Source organism: Heloderma suspectum, chromosome 1 (genome assembly GCF_057233095.1).
Source record: "Heloderma suspectum isolate Gila_16-S chromosome 1, 16-S_ref, whole genome shotgun sequence".
Classification (NCBI taxonomy): Eukaryota; Metazoa; Chordata; class Lepidosauria; order Squamata; family Helodermatidae; genus Heloderma; species Heloderma suspectum.
In genome coordinates, this window is record NC_139458.1 from 360,803,547 (window position 1) to 360,826,359 (window position 22,813).

Sequence of the window (22,813 nt, forward strand, 5' to 3'; positions counted from 1 at the left end):
AGCAAAGGCTACGGAAAAAAATGCAAAGTCAAGAAACACAAAATTAAGAGGGAGCGGGGGAACTAAGGGGAAGGAAAGAAAGAGCAAGGTGGGGGGAAAGTTTGCAAATGATTAGAAACACAAAATTAAAAGGGGAAAGAGAGGAGGCAGGCAAGTGGGATTAACTAGTCTGAGCATAAACCAGAGGTGGAACGTTCTTTGTCCCCCTGCAGGCTGCAGCTTGTTGAGCAAGTAAAGTGAAACTAGAGAGACCTCTTTCTGATTCGGTATCTGGCAGAAACTGCGAAGTTCTCACTCATTCTGGATGAAACAGGCCTCTAGGTTGCCACCCAAGCAAGTACTAATATATTGTAAAATGAGCAGCTATTCTAAACCACCCAGAAAGATGTGGGAAGGAATGTCAAAGATTTGAGATGGAAGGGTGGGTGGGGGGAGAGACTGAGGCAGATCTAAAGGTTCTGTGGGATTGGAGGACAGTGTTTGTTCATGTTTAGCCACACCTCAGCCTGTCAAGAAAACATCCAAATAGCCCGGCAGCAAGTAGTGGCCCCATATCTTTGGAACGCTCTCCCAAAAGAAGTATGTGTGGCACTATCTTTGTTAGTTCTTAAAGACACCTTAACATTATTTATTTCAACTGCATTCTATTACAAGCGTGGTGAGTTGGGTTTTAAACGGCTTTGAACTGCTGCTGTTTTTGTCTGCTGCTGAGTATTTCTTGTAATTGGACTGCTTAATGTATTTTAAGCGTTGTTTTATGGTTTTAATTATCATTTTAAGCCACCCAGCTAAGGTTTTGCCCTGAAAGGCAGCATATAAGTAATTTAAATAAATTAACCAAACAATATATTTGCTTAAGCCAAACCGTGTCTCTAGCTTTCTTCACAGAGTCAGTCTACCACCAGTTGAGAGGGAGAGAAGAGAAGAATTTTTAAAAATGACTCATGTTAGAAAGAAGTTTATTGAGATTCTGGAAAAGGCAATGGAAGAAGGTGAAAAGATGACACGAGAAGAAATGCTATTTACTTATGACAGAGTCGTGTACCCTACAGCTCTTTGCAGTCCAGAGGTCTTCAAGGCTCTTGAGTCTTTTGAAGCACGGAGCGACGATGTGATTCTAGCAGGATACTGCAAATCTGGTGAGTCTTGGTTCTGTCATATGAAAAAGGAAGATACAGCATGCCATGTCAGACTTGAGTTGAAACAGTTATGAGAGGAGTTGTGGAATAATAACACTGGACAGAAGTGCAGTGCAGTCTAAGTGCAGTGGAGAGCTGAGACTGGATTTTTTTAAAAAAATCCATTTGTATTGTTTGAACAAAACAAACAAAAAAGCAATAAACGAAGGAAACATTGCAAGTGTAATTACACGCTTTAAAGGGCTCAGTTTCAAATATTTCAAACATTCTAAAAAAGGAAAAAGGAATAGATTGCACATAAACTTCAGTAAAAATAGACCAAATATCCAAATATAAGTCCATTTGCGAGTGGTGCCTATATACTACTCTTTCAAATGTTGCAAGTGTTGTTAGGTCTTCAATCTGTTACATTATAGGTGGTGAGCTTTTAGCCTTCCAATATTGTAGTATTAGTCTTCTAGCAGTCAAGAGGAGGTGAAAAATCCATTTATGCTGACCATGTGTTAACTGTCCAAGAAGCAGGTAAATAATTTAAGGGAACACGTACATCAGTAAATATTAAAGAGCTTTCCAATACAAAATGTACTTGTACGATAACTTCCTCCCAAAAGGAGGCAACTATTGGGCATTTCCAAAACCTATGAATAAAAGAAGCATTAAGGGTGCAATCCTATGGGGATATTCCGACTATCCAATGCAGGGTGGGCGGAGCTTGGAGGGGATCCTCTCCTCCGCACTCTGGCCACCCGGCATTTGTGGCTAGATGGCCAATTTCGGCTGTCTAGCCAGGGCACCTCAGAGCAGGGCAGGGTGGGGGAAGAGCCGGACGGAGCATAGGAAACATCGTAATGGGACTTCTGCCATCCGCGCCTCCAGGAATGCCCCCTTTTCTGACGCTCTGTACTGCTTTTGCAAGCGTGGAGCTGGGGACGAACTGCACTGCCTATGAGGTGGTGGGGGAGGTGGTGCGGAGGTGGTTTTCTGGGAACCAACCTCGGAGCACTGGCTCCAAGCTCGGTGCCTAGAAAATGAAAGATCGTATGGCCATCTACACACCATCGAGCGGCCATAGGACTGTGCCCTAACTGTATTACACCTCCAACAATTAGCTGAGTTAGACAAACCTTTATTAAAGAGACATTGTGGTGTTCAGTAGACCCAGAACAAAAGTTTTTGCTGAATAAGATATACCCGGAAAACCATAGATATATCAGATACAGATGCCAAAATGGTGGTCCATTCATTAGGCAAAATAGGACATTCCAATTCCCTGTTCCAGCCCTGCTGAAGGCCCCGTGTATCATATTTATTCACTGATAATAAGTATTGAGACTGGAATGAGAACATGGGAAAAGTTGATCTTGAAACAATGGGAATAAATATAATGCATTTGCAGTTAGCTATAGAAAGGAAAATGGTTCTCAATGAAAAAAATCCAGCCTTTTGCATATGTCTCGCATGGCTTACTGCATGCTGGCTGGGGCTGATGGGAGTTGTTAGTCCAAACATCTGGAGCGCACCAGGCCAGGGAAGGTTACTGTATTGCTGATTTCTTGTCCGCAAATTGTTGATGGCAACATGCTGAATTGCAAGCGTAAATATTTTAGTGGGATTCTAATGAATGACAGTTCAAAAGAAATCAGTTGTTTTGAAAGGTTGCTTGTCTTTTATGATACTTTATACAGCTTGCCTGGTGAGCTCTGGTAGTTTTGTGTGTGCCCTCCTATTCAGTGCAAGCAATGCTGATGGGGATATTTCGCTAACGTATGGGTGCCCTCATTTCCCTCAAGCCTCTACATGTTGAAGATGTCCTAATAAATTGGATGGGTTGAGGAAAGAAGGTTATCCTCATTTTCAATTATACCCGTCCATAAAAATTCTTGTTTGTGGACATTGTTCCTGGCTTGGTTCTTCTCCATTGGGAAATTAGCTGAAGAGATTTGACATTATTTATCTCCTGTTTGTCCCAGTGACACATGTCCTAGTGTTTACAAGGTTCCACTTTTGTAATTCCCTTGTATATGGGCTCCTAGCAGTACTCTCATGGTATCCGAAGCTTGTCTAAAATGTAGCAGTGTGGCCCTGGCTATCTTTACCTTGGTTGCCTGTTAGAGTGGTAAATAAGAGTTTATCGTGGTGCTTTTTTTTTTTTGTTTTAATGACCTACCTTAGTGATACAGAGCAACCTTCCCTAACTTCTGAAATAATGCCTGCATGGTGGGTTCCATGAGTAAGTTTTGAATATAACCCCAACCTGGTGCCCTCCATGTATGTTAGATTACAACTCCCATCACCCTCAAGTCAGCATGGCCAGTGGGGGATGATGGACATTATAGTGCAACACACCTGGGGAACAGCTTTTTCAGGCTGCGATCTGGTGCTCAGCTGTGCACCTCTACATCCCATCAGAATCAACCAATGGGTTCTGAACAAAATGTTGCAGTGTGTCTCCCCATCTGACAGCAGTGACCCTGTTGAGGATTCCAGCCATCCCGCTATGCCCTCTTCCTATCTATTACAAGCTGTAAGGGCTCATGTAAGCTATTGCACTCCCCCATACACACACACAGGGTTTTCTGGGTCCCCCCTTTAGCTGACATTCAATATTCCATGGTTCCTCAAGACCACTGCTATTTTCTCCCCCTTGACTTTTTTTGTTTTAATATACAAACTTGCATACTTTTGCGCACCTGGCTTATAGAAACTACTGGGCAGGTTCGCATAGTATGGGTTGTTCACGGAACAACCTATGGTGCACCCGACAGATGATTGGGCTCACCGTGGGTTGTTCTACCCTTCCTCCCAAAATAAAATCTCTTGCACCTTCCAGGACTTAGACTTCAGTTTTACTGCTGGTGAATCAGGTGAGGTGTCCAGAGCACAGCCTGGTCCAGTTTTCTTGGATGAGTTTCAGTTGGTACAGCTTGAGGATGTGAACAAGGTGCTTGGACAGTTTGTGCAACCACTTCCATATTGGATCCTTGGCCCTTTTGGCTTATAAAAACGAGCAGGCAGGGAACAGTCAGCTGGGCCAGGGAGATAATTAATGCTTTCTTGTGAGAGGGAGTGGTCCCGGGCTGCCTGAAAAAGGCACAGCTGAGTAGGGATGTCAGACAATTCTGCCACGGACTCCAGAATCCGGCCCCCTGGATTCCATGGTGGAATGGCCTCCCCCCCCCCCGCGGAATCCCCCTGGGACGGAGCTTACCTGGCGGTGGATGCGGCGGCAGATGCAGCAGTGGCGGCTCCAGCTGGTCTCCCGGCTGTGGCCAGGCTGTTGCGGCCACAAATAGCGGCCGTCGTAGCGGCCACCATTTGCATCCTTGCAGTTGGCCATGATCACGGTAAAGGCAGCCATGCAAATGGGGAGGATTCCATGGGGAGGGATGGAGCGCCTCCCCCCCACCGCGGATTGCCCAGCACGGAGCCAGGTAAGATTTTCATATATCCCTACTGGGCCACTCCTGAAAAAATCCTCCCTAGAACCAGAAAACCTTAATAATTATAGGCTGGTTGCAAATGTTCCATTCCTGAGCAAGGTCCCTCAGCGGGTGGTTGAAAGCCAGCTTCAGACACTCTTGGATGAGACCGATTGTCTGGATCCATTTCAGTCAGGGTTCAGGCCAGGTTTTGGCATGGAAACAGCCTTGGTCGCCCTGTATGATGACCGAAGTTGGGAGAAAGATAGGAGGAATGTGTCCCTGTTGATTCTCCTTGACCTCTTGGCAGCTTTTGATACCATCGACCATGGTATCCTTCTGGGATGATTCTCTGAGTTGGGAATGGGAGGCACTGCATTGCAGTAGTTTTGCTTCTACTTGGAGGGTCAGCTCCAGAAGGTGGTGCTTGGGGAACATTGCTCTGTCCCATGGATTCTCCAGTATGGGATTCCACAGGGGTCAGTTTTGTCCCCCATGCTGTTCAACATCTACATGAAACCACTGAGTGTGGTCATCCAGAGTTTTGAAGTGTGCTGTCATCAGTATGCTGATGACACACAGCTCTATTTCTCCTTTTCATCTTCTTCAGGTGAGGCTGTGGTTGTGCTGAATCAGTGCCTGGCTGCAACAATGGACTGGATGAGGGCTAATAAACTGAAGCTCAATCCAGACAAGACTGAGATGCTGTTGGTGGGTGGTTCTGCTGACTGGATGGAGGGGGTTCAACCTGTTCTGGATGGGGTTGCACTCTCCCTGAAGGAGCAGGTCCATAGCTTGGGGATCCTCTTGGAACCATTTTTGTCACCTGAGGCTCAGGTGGCCTCAGTGATGTGGAGTGCCTTCTATCAACTCCAATGGGTGGCCCAGCTACACCCCTCTCTGGACAGGGATAACCTGGCTTCAGGTGTCTATGCTCTGGTAACCTCCAAGTTAGATTACTGCAATGTGATCTATGTGGGGCTGCCTTTGAAGACGGTTCAGAAACTGCAGCTCATTCAAAATGCAGCAGCCAGATTGATAACTGGGACTAGAAGGCCTGCACATATAAGACCAACTCTGGCCCGCTTGCACTGGCTGCCTATATACTTTTGAGTTCAATTCAAGGTGCTGTTTTTAACCTATAAAGCCCTACATGGCTTGGGAACACAATATCTGACAGCATGCCTCTCCTGAAATGAACCTACCTGTACTTCACATTCAGCATCTAAGGTCCTCCTTTGGATGCCTCCTCCAAGGGAAGCTCGGATAATGGCAACAAGGTGGAGGACCTTCTCAGTGGTGGCCTCCCATCTGTGGAATGAGCTAGCCGATAAGGTCCACCTGGTGCCAACATTGTTATCTTTTCGGTGCCAGGTTAAGACCTATCTCTTTTCCCAAGCATTTGGCAGCACATGATGAGTTTTAAATGGTCCTAGATATGTCTTTAGTTATGACTGACTGTTCAACTGTTTGTTATATGCTGCTTGTGTATATTGCCTGTGTGCTTTTATGTGTGCTCACGGCCCACCTCTGCCGTTCCCCTGTCTTCCATGATAGACTGCTCCCCACATTCTACAAGAAAGATGCCTTCCTCTAGGAGGGAGGCTTTTAAACTTTGTATTTTAATGTTTTAACTTCTCTGAACTGCCCAGAGAGCTTTGGCTATGGAGTGGTATAGAAATATTAATAATAATAATAATAATAATAATAATAATAATAATAATAATAATAATTCCCCCTTGGTCCTCCAGCCAACATCCCAGTGTCCTTGATGGTAGAGCCCATCTTGTCTCCCCATCCAGTCCCCTGCCCTGCTCCAATCGAGACCCCTTTGTGTTCCCTGGCTTTTTTTCTTTTTCTTTGACCCCTATCATTTGTGCAAATGGGGCTGTAATATTTCTGTATTCAATATTTCTGTATTCATTTTCAGCCACAGAAATGTGTGCAAACATGTTCGCTGTTGTTGTTGTTTAATTCCCAGTCTTTCACACATGCACAAGCGAGCACTGATGGCCATCAGATATGTGTAGCCTTGCCTTGTCAATGTTCTTGTATGTTTCAGCTGTCAAAGGCAGCGAAGTGCGGTAGGAAACATACAAGGGCATTGACAACAAGGGGAGACTGCATATAGGCTAATTTGTGCATCATTAACAGTGACAAGCCGAGAAAAGGGGACAACATTGCCCCCATAGCAAAGGTGATCCTCTGGGTTTTAAGTCTTGAATTGACACTTGTGGCCTCCCTGCTTCCATTCCACACTTCCTTGAGTCTCCAGCAAGTCCTTTTAAGAGAGATCTAGGCTTCCCACACCCATTTTCATGGCTCCCATTTGTAGTAACTGTGGCAATAACTGCTCTGAACGTGGGGCCGAAAGCAAAGTGAATGGAGCCAAACTATGATTCTTACAGGGCAATCCTATGCATGTTTAAACAGAAGAAAGTCCTACAACTCCCAGCATTCCCTAGCCAACTCATAATGCCCAATTACTGGTTAGAATCCAACTAAATCCTACTTAGAGTAGACCCATTTAAATGAATGGGACTTAAGTTAGTCATGACTAATTTAAGTTCCATTAATTTAATGGGTCTACTCTAAGTAGGACTTTAGTTGGATTCTACCCACTATTTCCTCACTGCTCCTATTTTCCTGACACTCCACTTTCTCCAAGCCCCCCCCATAAAGTCATATCTTGGGACAGGGGTAACAGAGAACTCCCTTCCAGACAAGGCCTCTCCTTGGCTGCAAATGACACACAGACTACAGACCCCATAGTCCCTAGCAGGAAATAATGCTCCATGCATCTTTTGTGGCTAAGGAAACATCCCATGTGGCCTCATCTGTCTCAAAGCGACCCCCCCCCCCAAGGAAGGCATCTTTCTTGTAGAATGTGGGGGGCAGTCTGGCATGGAAGACAGGGGAACGGCAGAAGTGGGCTGTGAGCACACATAAAAGCACACAGGCAATATACAGGCCTCCACAAGATTTGGGCCTAGCTCTAAAGGGGCTTGACTCAAAATGAGGCCAGCTTATTCACATTTCAAAGTCTTGCTCCATACCTAGAGCTTTTCTACATGAGGCTGTTAATCTCCTGTATCTGCTTTCAGTTTTGTCAAAGAATTGAGATGTCAGCATTACTTGAGGAGTGTTTCCTTTCCTGTTTTTCTGCTACATCACCTCTAGGGGGCACCGTGGTATAGCAGAATAGCACAAATACACAAGAGGAAATTGCACTTCCTTTTGCTTTCACAATTAAATGCTGCATTTTCTCTGCTCTAAAAACAGTGGCCAGAAGTGCTCACTAGACACAAAAGTGAAACTGGAGAGTCACAACATCATCTAATGAACCTATAAACAACCATGAATAGGAAATGATGAGCACATGATAAATGCCTCATGTAGAAAAGCCCTAACCTTGTTTTAGCACAGGGATCTGGCCAAGTGATTAACTGGGTCCCATCAATTCTGAGATCATTAGAGGTTTCCAGCCTCAACCTGTTGGAGAAAAACCCCCAAACCATTTCCTTAGGCAAAGAGTTTCTTGAAACCTCCTAATCTTCTTGCCATGAAATAATTTGGCCCTCCAGTGACTGTGTATAGGTTACAAGCTGGGAAAAATGTTCCTTTTCCAGTTCTGTGTTTCTTCCAGGTACTAACTGGGTTGGCCAGATTGTTACTGATTTAGTAATAACATCTGCAAAGAAACATGAACCGCACAAGCTGAATGAAAAACTACTACTGGCAGAATTTCCTTATCTTGAAATTGGAGATACTGAAAAGTATCAGGTTAGCAATCTTTCTTTGTATAGAAAGTTGGATTGTCCAAATGTAATTGTTAATGGGCGATTACACCACCTCTCCTGTGCCCTTTACTCTTTCCTCCCCCTTTATGGCTTCCTCTACCTTTGGTGAGGTCCACTTTAGTAGAATGGTTCTCAAAGTTTAAGTGGAGGGGACCTCCCTAGGGAGATATGGATAATTGTTGTCAGAGGAGGTGCAAAGTCTTTCCTGATCACTTCCATGTAATGCCCACTCATTGCCTTGCCCCAGTGCTAGAATTCAATGGGAAAGCCTTGTATTTTGGAATACTTTTAAAACTTCCCTCACAGTTAGTGTATATGCCCTCTCTTGCCCCTGCTCTCAGTTAACTTTGTTTGCAAATCAAATTTAGCTCTACAAGGCAGGATCAGTGAGGGCAAACAAAGTCAATTGAGAGTGGGGGTAAGACGGCACTGCTGAAAAGCAATCAAGGGAAGTGCTTTCTGATTCTACTAGAAATGTTCCTGAAAAACAATAATTAATTTTGGCTCCATCACTGATTAATATCATTATAGAGAGCCAAATTAGCAATTTATGTACATTTAAATCTCACTACATTCAGTGTTTCTCTTGACACTGCATTTTGTCTCATATCCAAAGGTGGTGTGGAACAGAATGTCAAGAGCCAATGAATAGTATGTTGGACACAGGACTGGAAGATCTGTGTTTAATTCTATCACTATCATGAACTTAGTCATTTTGGGACCAGCCTCAGTTTGCCATCTGTAAAATGGGATAATAGTGTACTACCTTAGCAGGTGGTTGTGCATACAAACCAGCTATACAATGTAAAGCACTTCCTATACATATTAGCTCACGACAGTGATATGTTGCAGCTAAGGAGACTTCAACCTATCCACAAGTCTCCCATACCTGTAAAAGCTTCCCCATTTATTTCAATGGAAAGAGCAATTCCATGCACACAAAACTATCCCTATCTATTGAGGCGAGTAGGAACTCCTGCACGAGCTCCATGCAATCAACAGATTACATACAGAATTCTGGATCATATGCCGTGCCTTGCATAAGTTTTCACACACACACACCCCTTTGACTTTTCCACATTTTGTTGTATTACAACCTGGAATTAAAATGGATTTAATTGGCATTTTTAACATTTGATTTACACAATATACTTAACACTTTGAAAATGCAATATATTTGTATCATGGCACAAAAGTTAATTAAACAAAAACAAACTGGCATTTGTTGGTTGCATAAGTATTCACCCCCCTGAGTCAATATTTGGTAGAAGTACCTTTGGCAGCAATAACAGCTGTGAGTCTTTTGGGTAAGTCTCTACCAGCTTTGCTCATCTGGATCCTGCAGTTTTTGCCTATTCTTCTTGGCAAAATTGCTCAAGTTCTGTCAGGTTGGATGGGGACCGTTGGTGGACAGCAATTTTCAAGACTTGCCACAGATTCTCAATTGGATTGAGGTCTGGGCTTTGACTGGGCCTTTCAAAGACACTCAGGTTCTTGCTTTCAAACCACTCCAGTATAAGTTTGGCTATGTGTTTAGAGTTATTGTCCTGCTAGAAGGTGAACCTCCGCCCCAGTCCCAGGTCCCTTGCAGACTGAAAAAGGCTTTCCTCTAGAATTGCCCTGTATTTGGCTCCATCCATCTTGCCCTCAGTCCTGACCAGTTTCCCAGTCTGTGCCAATGAAAAGCATCACCACAACATGATGCTGCCACCACTGTGCTTCACTGTGGGGATGGTCCTCTCAGGGAGATGAGCACTGTTGGTTTGTGCCATACATAGGATTTTGTGGTAAGGCCAAAAAGTTAAGTTTTGGTCACATCAGAGCAGAGAACCTTTCCTCACATGTTTGCTGTGTCTCCTATGTGCCTTCTGGCAAAATCCAAATGGGATTTGATATGTCCTCACCCCCAATGGCTTTCTTCTCGCCACTGTTCCAGAAAGTCCAGCTTTGTGGACTGTCTGGGTGATAGTTGTCCCATGGACAGTTTCTCCCACCTCAGCTGTGGATCCCTCCAGCTCCTTCAGAGTTACTATTGGTCTCTTGGTTGCTTCTCTAATTAATGCCCAGTCACTGACTTTTGGTGGACGGCCTTCTCTAGGCAGACTCGTGGTTGTGCCATATTCTTTCCATTTTGTAATAATGGATTTAATGGTGCTCTGGAGGATGTTCAAAGTCTGGGATATTCTTTTATAACCCAACCCTGATTGGTGCTTCTCCAGAACTTTATCCTGGACTTGTTTTGATAGCTCCTTGGTCTTCATGATGCTGTTTGTTTAGATATGCTCTCCAACAAACTCTGGAGCCTTCTAGAAACAGGTATATTTAATTTGAGATCATGTGACATTTGAATTGCACGCAGGTGGACTCCATTCAACTAATTATGTGACTTCTGGAGGCAGTTAGTTGCACCAGAGCTTATTTAGGGGTTGTCACAGCAAAGGGCATGAATACTTATGCAATCCAGACTTTTCAGTTTTTTATTTGTAAATCATTTTGTAAAATATGTAGATTTTTTCCCCACTTCGACATTATGGACTACTTTGTGTAGATCAGTGATGGGAAATCCTAATTAAATCCATTTCAATTCCAGGTTGTAACAGAACAAAATGTGGAAAAGTCAAAGGGGGGTGAATACATATGCAAGGCACTGTATATTTGTGTATATGATTTTTACATTCAATCTAGGTGACGTTTTTCCACTCACTAGAATGTTAAAAACATTTTGAAACTTCTTCTTCTTCTTCTTCTTCTTGCCATTGTTAGTCTTGAACTATGTTGATAATTTAAAAATGCAGATATTCACCTCCCAAAAGTTTATGTTTAGTAGCTAGGAGCAAAAATATTGATTGAGGTGGGTATGTATTTATTTAGGTAATTTGGGGGGGGGGAGAGGAGGTGGGATCGATTTTAGGGGTGGGACAAACCCATCCCTCAGAAACCTTGTGTTCTTTTTGATATTAGAACAGACTGGATGTTGTGCCATTCTGGGGAAAATTGGTGGCTGAACGTGAAGGTTACCACTTCTCTCTCCCAGAATGCCCTTGAACAATATGATGTCTGGGACATTCTGGGATTAAAAAAAATGCCAGTCACCAACCAGCAGCCACCAAAAAGAGCTTTGGTGCTGCTACCACTGCTAAAGAGGTCGAAGCAGTGACAAAAGAAAAGCTTAAAAAAAGAAGTTGCCCACAGGTAAGTGATCTACCTGGGAAACGGTCACCTGAGCCTTAATTTATACGTTGAAATTATTGAAAGAGTTTTCAACAGAATAATACAAAAACCTGTATTGCCTAATCAGTGCTACCATTGGCAAACAGTACATGAGACATTCTGACCAATGAGCAAGACAGATGTGTGCTGTTTTTCAATGAATTATTTGCTTTCTGTTTCATGCTTTTTATCTTGGCTCTGAAAGAGGATGAACACATATCCATCCAGGAGAGTGATGTTTACTCATCTCCGCCCTGATAAGCTTCCAATATCGGTTTTCAAGAACAAAGCCAAAGTGAGTAATCACTTTAATTTACTGTAATCATGGAAGGTGTGATAATTTTTTTAAGTGGCACCCTCACATAACCATAAACAACTAAGCCATTAAAAAAATCATTTTTTGTTTGTTCAGTCGTTAAGTCGTGTCCGACTCTTCGTGACCCCATGGGCCACAGCACGCCAGGCCTTCCTGTTCTCCGCCCTCTCCCAGAGTGTGCTCAAGTTCATATTCATTGCATTGGTGATGCTATCTAGCCATCTCATCCTCTGGCATCCCCTTCTCCTTTTCTTACATTTCAGGTTCCTAAACAATATTGTTCTTTACAGCATCGGATTTTCTTTTCACCACCAGACACATCCACAGCTGAGTGTCCTTTCGGCTTTGGCCCAGCCGCTTCACTCTTTCTGGCGCTACTTAGAAATTCCCTCTGCTCTTCCCCAGTAGTATATTGGACACCTTCCGACCTGAGGGGCTCATCTTCTGGCGTCATCTCTTTTAGCCTTGTGATACCTTCCATGGGGTTTTCTTGGCAAGAATACTGGAGTGGGTTGCCATTTCCTTCTCCAGTGGACCACATTTTGTCAGAACTCTCCGCCATGACCTGTCCGTCTTGGGTGGCCCTGCACAGCATAGCTTATGGCTTCACTGAGTTATGCAAGCCCCTTCACCACAACAAGGCAGTGATCCATGAAGGGGCAAAAAAAAATCATGTTACATGGCAATTCAAGATGGTGATTGGGTAGTCACTTTCAATTTTTGTACCAAAGTTATTGATATGTATTTATTGACTAGTCATCATTTTGGAGTTGGATGTGCATGGTTTCAGTGCTGCTTGGCCACACATCCAGTGTAGGATTACTTCCACATCAGAGCCTGGTAACACTGCTGAAGCATAGCTTTTCTGTAATATGCTGAACCTGGTGCTGTATTATCTAGTAGTACTTAAACTGGTCCTGTGTTATACAGTAATGCCTTTACCCATGGCCAAGATCCTTTTATAATGTCTGCTCACAAGTTAGTGCTATTCAGCAAAGGACCCTTCCAATGCTTATTAAAAGTTTGTAAGTCCTGCCCATTTTATTTCTTCCTGTCGATCATGGCCTAAGGATTAGTGATCAATTGCCCCTTAATTGCCTCAAGTGCTAGTTTCTGCTTCTGTGTGGTGGTGGGGAACTTTAATTACTGGATTTTCTTTCTTTCTCATTTTTAATAGCTTTTTCACTATAATGAGAGGAAATTAGTAATTGAAGCTTCCCTGTAGAGGGACACTGGGGCAATTAAGAAATGCTGCTCAAGGGAAATTAAGGGACTATTCATCACTGCTTGTGGGCTTCCCAGAGGCATCTAGCTGGCCACTCTGAGAACAGAATGGTGGCCCAGCATGACTCTTCTTATGTTCTGAATCCACCAACCGTGATCAAGAGGAAACAATAAAACAGGCAGGACCTGCAGCAAGGAGACTTTCAATTAAAGCTCAGGAGTCCTAAAATGCTTTAGCACTTGTGCACACTGAATGGGCTGGTACTATAATTGCATACAAAGGCATCAAAAAGGATATTATTTATATGTTTAAGGTATTTCTATGCTGTCTTTCTGAAACCCACCACACTGGTGTACAAAATATTCAGAACATAAAACAATCAGATAAAACATAATAAAACAATAAAAGCAACATTAAAAGCTATAAAACAAATTTAAAAGCCAAGTTAAAAAGATGTGTCTTGACCCCTTTCCTGGATTCAGAGAGAGTAGGGACCAGTCGCAACTTCAGAAGGAATGCTTTTCAGAATTTGGGAGCAATACAGGAAAAAGCCCTTTCCATGTGAAGCGTATCTTCAAAAGGGCCTCTCCTGGTGATCTGAATAAACCTTGCAGGTTTATACTGAGGCAGGCACTCCGAGATAGCCAGGCCTTAAGATATTTAGAGCTTTAAAGGTAGGGATGTCAGAGAATTTCTCCACGAATCTTGGGGAGGCCGAATGCCAGCGCATTCGGCCACCCGAAATTGGTGGGAAAACGGTCTGCCCCCCCGCCCCCCCCAGACGGGACTTACCTTGTGCGAATGTCCCTGGCGGTGGCGGCCCCAGTGGTGGTTTGGCGGCAGCGGCTGCAGCAGCCGGTCTTCCAACTGGCTGCCACCGCCGCCATTTCCAAGTTAAAAAATAAACAAACAAACATGAGAGGCTACGTAAAGATTTACGTAGCCTATCACGGCTAGATTTTTAAAAAACACCGTGATAGGCTACGTAAATGTTTACGTAGCCTATCACGGCTGAGTGAAAAAACAAAACAAAACCCGTGCGTACGCAAATGGCGGTGCCCATGGGCACCGCCATTTGCATACACACAGTGTTTTGTTTTTTTTCCACTCAGCCGTGATAGGCTTCGTAAACATTTACGTAGCCTATCACGGCTGACTGCAGGACGCAAACGGCGGTGGCTATGGCCGCCGCCATTTGCATCCCGGCAGGACAGGAGGATTCGAGGCCGGAGGGACGGGGCGCTTCCCGCCTGGCCAGAATTTTGGGGGGGAGGAACGGGGCGCCTCCCCCCCCAGCCAGAATTTCAGGGGGAGGGACGGAGCGCCTCCCCCCCACTGCGAATCAAGGTTCAGGTTCAGGTAAGCGACTTTCGTACATCCCTATTTAAAGGTTAAATTCAACACCTTGAATTGAGCCTGGAAAATAATGGGCAACCAGTGCAGATCTTTCAGTATTGGTGTGATGTGATCCCAACACTGTGCAGAGAGAGAGAATGGCCATCATCAGTCAAGTCTGAAAAAATGCAGGTGGACAACACAGAAAACATTAGACTGTAATGATCTGATAACAGTGTCGACCTCTTCTCCATAAAAATGAGTGAACAAAGGATACCAGTTCCCCCAAAAAGGGCTGGTGTGAAATCAAGCTATATCTGACCTCTCCACTGCGCAAACCCGTGTTGCTTATGTACAGCCATCTGTACTACAGACAAGGGGTTGGATCCAGATATGCACTTGTGGAAGTGTTGTAGCAGCAGTGCTGTTCTGCAAAAGCATTGCACAAGCGGTAGCACAACATGCACAGATTGAAAGTGGCCTTACAGTAAGAATGCGCCATATGTTGTGCAATGTTGTGCAAGAGCCTAGCGCTTGCAGAACCCATTATGCTGGATCAGGATCCTAGCATTAGCAGAATGACATGGTGCAACAGGAAACGGGTTGTTGTGCTTGCGCAACTTGCCTTCTGCTCGCCTAGGATGGGATCCAACCGAGTAACAAATGTGGTACCAACACATGCTGTGTAGCATGCATAGCAGGACTCAAAACTAACTCAAAATTGCTCAAAAATTAAGTCCACAGAATTCCTAGATATTCTCTCCTTCTGATGCCATATGACTCATGGATACTTCTCGCAGCTTTCCACGCTGGTAAACATGGCACAAGGAGAAGTACAAGCCATGTACATAACTCTATTTGTGCTTTTTGTGAACCTTATGAAGGGATATTCACATGTCACCTTCCATGCTTTTCTTGAGAAGATACATGAAATCATGAAAGATACATGAAATGCATGATTTCAAACTCATGCATTTCACCATGAAGGAAGTGCAAGGAGAGGACAAGAGAACCCTTTGGGACAGTCGTGTCCTCCAAGAGAGCAGCCCATAGAATTCAGTGAAAGGAGTCTTAGCACATCTGTAATGTAATAGCCTTAAGTTTTCATCCTGGTGCTGAGATCTCACTCCATCCCCTGTGCCATTCCACCAGCAACCATTGCTACAATGCAACTCACAATGTGGGCTTTACAAGTGAGGTTTCTGACAGTCCCTTGTGTAGCATGGCTTGGTCCAGCTTGCATTGCAAATGAAATCCCTTAGCGGTAACAGCAGGACCAGACAGGCCGCTTAACATGATCAGCCTCGGATGGCCTTCTCTCTGTCCCATCAGCCAGGACAGCTAGACTGGTGGGGACGAGGGAGAGGGCCTTTTCTGTGGTGGCCCCCACTCTGTGGAAATCCCTCCCTAGGGAACTCCGTCATGCCCCCACTTTAATGAGCTTCCGTCATGCATTAAAAACGTGGTTGTTCAGGCAGGAATTTGGGGTGGGTTAGGGGACGGCAGAGGATGAGGGGACGGCAGAGGATGAGATGGCTAGATAGCATCACGGATGCAATGAATATGAACTTGAGCACGCTCCGGGAGAGAGCGCAGGACAGGAAGGCCTGGCGTACTATGGTCCATGGGGTCACGAAGAGTCGGACACGACTGAACGACTGAACAACAACAACAGGGTATTTTAGAAAATGTTTTTATTGTAGAATTTTATTGTTTTAAACTGTTTTATTGTATGCTGTACATCGCCCAGAGTGGCTGGGTGACCAGCCAGATGGGCGATTAATAAATTTAATAATAAATGAATAAATAACAGTGCACGTCTGTACTTGTAAATTGGTAGCTGAATTGGCAGCATGGAATCAGAGGTTTACTAGGGAAAATGATGTGGCTAAAGCCTGATCATGTGGATAAAGGTGCATCTGCTATGAGATATGCAGCCCAATTCCATTTGTATTAAGTGAGGTTTACCACTAAGCAAGTGTGCATATGATTGCAATAATAATATGTGGTGCTTGGGAATATTTTTTTATAGGATGTGATAACTTTAGAGGCTACAGTTCCATCCTTTTTCATTCTAATGCTTTGTTTTACAGATACTGATGCTGATCCGGAACCCAAAAGATGTTGCTGCATCTTTTTTCCATTTTTCAAACAACTTCAGTCCATATCCCCCTTATGATAAGTTTGATGCATACTTCCGAGCTTTAATGGAAGGAAAAAGTATATTTTCCCTTTTTTCTATCTATGCCAATTGTATAACGCGTATAGATATATTAACACAGTCACTGAATGTCTCTCATGCAGTCAACAAATGTCAGATGTGAAGGAATTGTACTGTAGAATCAGGTTTAAAAAGTGTTTCAGTGCACATATGTGTGTGTCTTCCCCAACTTCATTGGGCAAGTGGAACTGAATGTATTGCGTAGAAGCAATCTGGAGATGAGTACCTTGATCCAGAAGTTCCTGATAGATGCCCACATGTTCTGATGCCCATTCACTTCAAAGCGTGAGGTGGCGGGGGGGGGGGAGAGCAGAGATGTGAATAGGATTTCCTATTCTCAAATATGCTCAAACGGAAGCTCCACAAAAGAAGCAGAGGGTACAAAAAGCACCAGATAATGGGCAGGGCAACTTGAATTGCTTATTTGCCGTGAGCTTTAGGGCTCCAAGATATAATTCCCTGAGAAAGATGGACTGAAATTATGGCCCAGTTCACATGAAATGCCAAACCACTATTTAGTAGGGATGTGCATCCGATTTGGATGAAGTCTGAAGCCAAGCAGAAACAGGCCATGTCATTCTGGTTCTGTTGGTTCCGGAGGCAAAGCAGGTTTCTCTCTGAAGCCAACAGAACCAAAGCTGCCAGAGCACAAAGCTTTGTCAACATCTTGTGCTTTGGAGATGCACCTGATTTTATGTCTCCAAATAGCATCTTTGGGCTTTGTTTTGCTAAATGCTGCCAGGGAGGAAGTGCAGTTGAGAGCTCCACCTTCTAATCCTAGGCAGCATGAAAATGTACATACATTATCCCAAATACCTAACAATATTTAGCAGAAAATTACCCAGTTATATATTTGTTCCCCAGTTCAGTTCCGTTGCTTCAAAATGACAGAAGGCTTGGGTAATAAAGAGCTGGTGACTTGGTCTGAGCCGAATAATTTCCATTGACACAAAAATGAGGTTTGAATTTAGCTGAGCATGAGCATAAAGCAGTCAAGAGACAATACTGCCTCCCTCCCTCACACACTACCCTAATATGTGGGCAAAAGTCTAACACAGCCTCCCCCAACCTAGTGCCCTCCAGATGTTTAGGATTACAACTCCCATTATCCCTAATTATTGGCCATGCTGGCTGGGGCTGATTAGAGTTGTAGTTCAAAACATACGGAGGGTGCCAGATAGGGAAGAGTGGTCTAACATTTATTGTTGTGCTTAGCCACACTGTTTAGGAGAATGGGTCAGTTTGAACCCAGTATGACTAAATGGGATTTTTAAAAAGTCTTGCTCTAACTACTACTGCATGATTTCTGATTTCCCCTAGTGCCTTGGGGATCCTATATTGAATACCTTTGTGTATGGAACAAGTACATTGATGAAGAAAATGTCATGCCAATAACATACGAAGAGCTGAAAGAGGTACTGATCAATACTGTCCAGATATATGAGATTCCCCCATTTTAACCTGACAACCACCCTGTGAAGAAGGTTAGGCTAAGAGGCAGTGATGAACGCAAGGTTACCCAGTGAACTTCCTATCTGAGCAGGAATTCAAAGCTAGGTCTTCCTGATCTACATTCAACACTCTAGGCGCTACAAGATGTGCAAGATACACCCCCAAAATCAGTTCGGCTTTTTGAGCATTCCTGTCAAATGCCAAAAAAGAAACTCAAGGGTTTTTAAAAAGCAGTCAATTCTGAAAGCCCAATCAATTGAACCCTTTCCGTGCTGGTCTCCTGTCTCCTTTCCTCAAACTAAAAAAGGGGGAGATGATGATGATGATGATTTCTATACCGCCCCATAGCCAATGCTGTCTGGGCAATTTACAAATATTAAAAACATTAAAAATACAGTACACAGAGGTTAAAAGCCAAGTGGCCAATGGCTTACTTTCGCAAGGGAGAGGCCCCGCCTCTCCTGAGCTGGAAATGATAATGCCTAATTTCCTGCCAGAGGATCATGGAGCTTGCAATTAGAAAACAAAAAGACCCCTTGATCCTCCAGCAGAAAATGATGCCCTGTCTGTCATTTCCAGCTAAGGAAAAGCCTTGTAGGCCTACATCTTTGTGGCAGTGAGCCCTCCACTGCCTGTTATCACTGCAGCTCTTCCCCAAAATAAGGAGGAGGGGGCAATAGCAGCAAAAGTGAAGTACAAGCCCCATTTCAAGTCAGCCACGCCCAGCTCAAAGGGGCCTTGCCCAACTTGAAACAGGGGCCTTCTCCACACGAAGAGCGATTTACTGCTCTTCCTCCTTCTGGACTCTTTGAGGGATTTTAAACTGGCTCTTTACACAGCTGGTTTCTCTTTACTGCACAACACTACCTGCCATTTACACTGGTGGGTGGAGCCTGGCAAGGTGTTTTCGGATGTCAGCAGCATCGTCTGCCCTGCTGTCCACTCCCTCTGGGGTAGCCCCTCCCCTCTCTCGGCATGGACTGTTTCATTTTGACTTAGTTGCCTCCCCCTTTCACTTCTGCTGCCTCTGATCCCTATGTCGGCCACTGTCTTCCACAGCACTTTCGCAACGTCGGAAGTCTGCCCCCCACCCAAAGCAAGCAGTTACATTTCTCTCATTTGTGCGTACAAGGGGATTGAATAGAAAGGGTTAAAAGGCTTCCAGACAGCACTTGCAGAGCAGAGCAATCCCCCGATCCCATTGGAAGGTGCTGCTGGGGTGGCAGTGGGAACAGGCAAGATGGAAAAATAGAGGAGAGGCAGCAAAGCTCCTCTACCAAGCTTACAGACTCCCCGCCACGTTGTGCTTCGCATACAACCAATAGCAGAATGGCACAGAGGGGAAAGGGTGCAGGAGCGGCAGGGTGACACTCCCACCCCATCGTTGTCACAGGCATTGTTATGATAACTGCGCCCCCAACAACCTCCCACACAAAAGTGGCTCATTGCGCCACAGCAGAAGTACACGGGCAGGAGGTGATGGTGCTACCTGAGAAAACATTGCATTTTTCCTGTTAAAAAATAACATGGGAAAACGGAGGGGAAGAGGTGGGACAACAGCTGCAGGGCAACAACGTCATGTAAAGCGTGCAGGAAAAACCGTGACCGAAGAATGACAATCACACCAAAAAACCTCCGTGTGAAGGAGCCCAGGGTCACGTTTTTTCAGTAGGGAGAATTTGCATTTCGAGCCACTCCACGAGACTGGCTCCCTGTTATACCCAAGGCGGTTATGTCTGAACATGCTTTGATGGATATATATGCACCGCACTGTGGTGTTAGGTTAGAAGCAGGAGCCTTCAAAGCAGAGCTCATGAAAATGCACAGTCAACTCTAGAACTACAAATAAAGGCAAAATGTGTTGCAGCACTGGCAGATCCCTTTGTCAGATGTACAAACTTCTATAAATCAGAGCTCACTTTACCAGAGTCTTGAACAACTGATGACTGCACATGTTGCTTTGCAGAACACAGCTTTAGGGGCTGAAAAGATATCTAAATTCTTTGAACTGAACCTCAGCGAGGAAGACTTCCGTGCTGTTGCGGAAAGGAGCACTTTCAAGGCTATGAAAGACAACTCCAAAACAACCCATGGAGAATTTGGTGATGTTCTTTTCCGGAAAGGTAACTTTTTGGAATTGTTATAAAATAGCAGTCTACATCCCACTGAAGCCACTGATAAATATCCCATTCCTATTTTAATGGGGGCTAATACTGTATCTCCTTTCTTCTACTGGCTTTGGCAAATCACTTAAGTCACTTAATAAATTGCTTTCAGGGGGCAGAATCCAACGGGGCACTTACACCCCTGCTGATTCTCTTCTGCCCCACCAACTGCATTGTGCAAGCAGCCCTCACTGCTTATGCAACAGTGATTTAGTACTTTAGGGGTAACCCGAAATAAGCAGAAATGATAAAAAAAAGGAGCTCCACTGACGTGCCTCCTTCCAGAAATGAGCATTTCAGCTCATTTTGGAGCTCCTCATAGGAAACACTAAATCTACTTTCTGTTAGTGGTGGGTCCCGCATGTGCAACAAAATTGGTGGGACCAATTGCTTGTAGAAGGGAATTGGTGGGGGTGTAAGCACCCCCTTGGATTCTGCCGAAACATCTGTATTGCATCATAATCAACATTTCAGTAAGAATCAGAGGAGGCATTCCAAAATCCCTCACCTGACAGGGGATCAACAAAAGAACAGAACCTGTGATTTTCATAACAGAAATGGAAAGTCATGGATATTCATCACATCAATAATATATATCTTTGTTTTTAGGTGGAGTAAGTGACTGGAAGACACTTTTTAGTCAAGAAAACAACCAGGAAATGGATGCTGTGTTTAAAGAGCGCTTAGCGGGAACCAAGGTGGGATCCAAGATAAAGTATGATGTCTACTGCAAGGCATAAAGACAGAGGAAGAGCTGTAGTTGCTTGGTGCGGATTCATACGTGATTCCAAAAGACAGCAAGAGATCTATCTTCTTGGAATGAATTTGTAATCAATTCTACTTTGTCTCTATGTGAAGCAAAAATTGTATCAGATTTTTCTGTCAAAACTTCAAGCATGGCTAAGCTACATATAAATATACTGAAATTATAATCAATCCTATTCAAATAAATGCCAGATGATTTTTTCAGAAATATACATTTTGGTACAAATTATATATATTTCATTTGATTAGCCTTTTGTTGGTGGAGAAACGCACACGTTTTTAGTTCTGGTAAGTCAGCCTTCCCCAGTGTGGTACTCTATTTTGGAGAACAACGCCCATCATTCCTGAACATTGGCTGTGCTGGTTGGCGCTGATGGTAGTTGCAGGGCTTCTTCACACAGAGCTTTTATCCTGCTATTGAGATAGCTCACTCATGTAAGTTTGTGGGCCCCTTCGATGACGTCATCAACCTTGAGGGCGTCTCCTGCACTAAGGGCACGATCCTAACTAGATAGGCGGCCACCTCTGACCTCGGAGGCGACCGACTATCCAAAGCAAGGCAGGAGAGGCACGGGGGGATCGTTCCTTCTGTGCCTCTTCTGCCTTTCTCTTTTTCACTATACAGCTGTTTTCAGCTGTCTAGTGGGGGGGGCGACCAGGAGAGGAAGCTGCCGTATGACACATTGGATACGTCGTCTGTGCAGCTCTGGTCTCCCCACCCCGGAACACCTCCCAGCCCAGCCCCTTGTCAGTTGCTCTGCGCTCATCTTCCGAGCACGGAGGATGGGGCTTACGAGGGGGGAAGTTGGTTCTCGGAAATGAGCATATCCAATGGCCCACTAGATAGTGTCTAGAGGCCACAGGATTGCTCTCTAAATGACTTTTATTCCATTTTTAAATGGATCGGAGCTATTGAGGCATCAAATTACCCCGCTTGTGTTCCACTTGAGTTCCCTCCATGAAAAAGCTGCAAGAAGAGGAGCTAAACCAATGAAACATATGGAGGACTCAGATAAGGGGGGAGGGGGAAGGAGGGGGAAAGGAGAGGGGGGAAAGGAAGCACGTCTAAAGGGAGTCTGTTATGATCCTGCATTTAAAACGGAAGTAGAAACCCCTGTTCCAAGTGCAGGGTTTTAGGCTGGTGTAGAGATGCTCAAGATTCTATATCTATATATCTATATATGAATTCTAATGCGAAAATGCCAGAGCAGATTTAAAATGCAAATATTTGTATATACACTGTATACATATTGAAACCCTCTTCACGAAATCCCAGAAGTTGGAAATTTGATCAATTACCATATGAATCCATATGCCATATGACTTGGCCTGCCAACCAAATGAAAGGCCCACTATTATCTTCCACCAACAATAAATGCGGAACCATCTCTACATGGTACCTTTACTCCAATTAGCCACACTCTAGGATCAAGGGGTTCTACAGGATCAAAAATCAGCTGTTAACTTTCTAACAAAAAGTAGCACATACTCCTATCATCACCATCACCACCTCTTTCATAATACCCACGTACTTGTTAATCCTAGGATATGGTCTAACATGCACAACCTTTTCAGTGCCCAGGGAAGCATGTGATGCTGACTCACAGGTTGGGACCTGCATACACATACACACATATATGCATGCCCGTGCATGCACACTAGCAATCTGTATGAGGATCTCTGTCAGAGGGAGTAGAGGGCCTTCACTCCACCTCATCCTGCAGTGATCCTGATACAGATCACTCTTTCTTCACTTCTAGCAGAGG

At 44.4% G+C, this 22,813-nt stretch overlaps 1 protein-coding gene across 6 annotated transcripts; it reads left to right on the top strand.

The window, feature by feature from the left end:
• Positions 1-222: 222 nt before the first annotated feature.
• Positions 223-22,435, top strand: LOC146359751 (sulfotransferase 6B1-like). 6 transcript variants are annotated; one of them, XM_084828039.1, is made up of 8 exons: positions 223-321; positions 877-1,139; positions 8,205-8,341; positions 11,774-11,863; positions 16,538-16,664; positions 17,986-18,080; positions 20,084-20,240; positions 20,892-22,435. In XM_084828039.1, the coding sequence occupies exons 1-8, from the start codon at positions 305-307 to the stop codon at positions 21,020-21,022; spliced, it is 1,017 nt and encodes a 338-aa protein (XP_084684165.1). In that variant the 5' UTR covers positions 223-304; the 3' UTR covers positions 21,023-22,435. The 6 variants fall into 6 exon arrangements, with proteins under 6 accessions (XP_084684165.1, XP_084684161.1, XP_084684166.1 ...); XM_084828035.1 differs by having other exon boundaries at positions 245-333; XM_084828040.1 differs by having other exon boundaries at positions 253-337.
• The last annotated feature ends 378 nt before the right edge of the window (positions 22,436-22,813 follow it).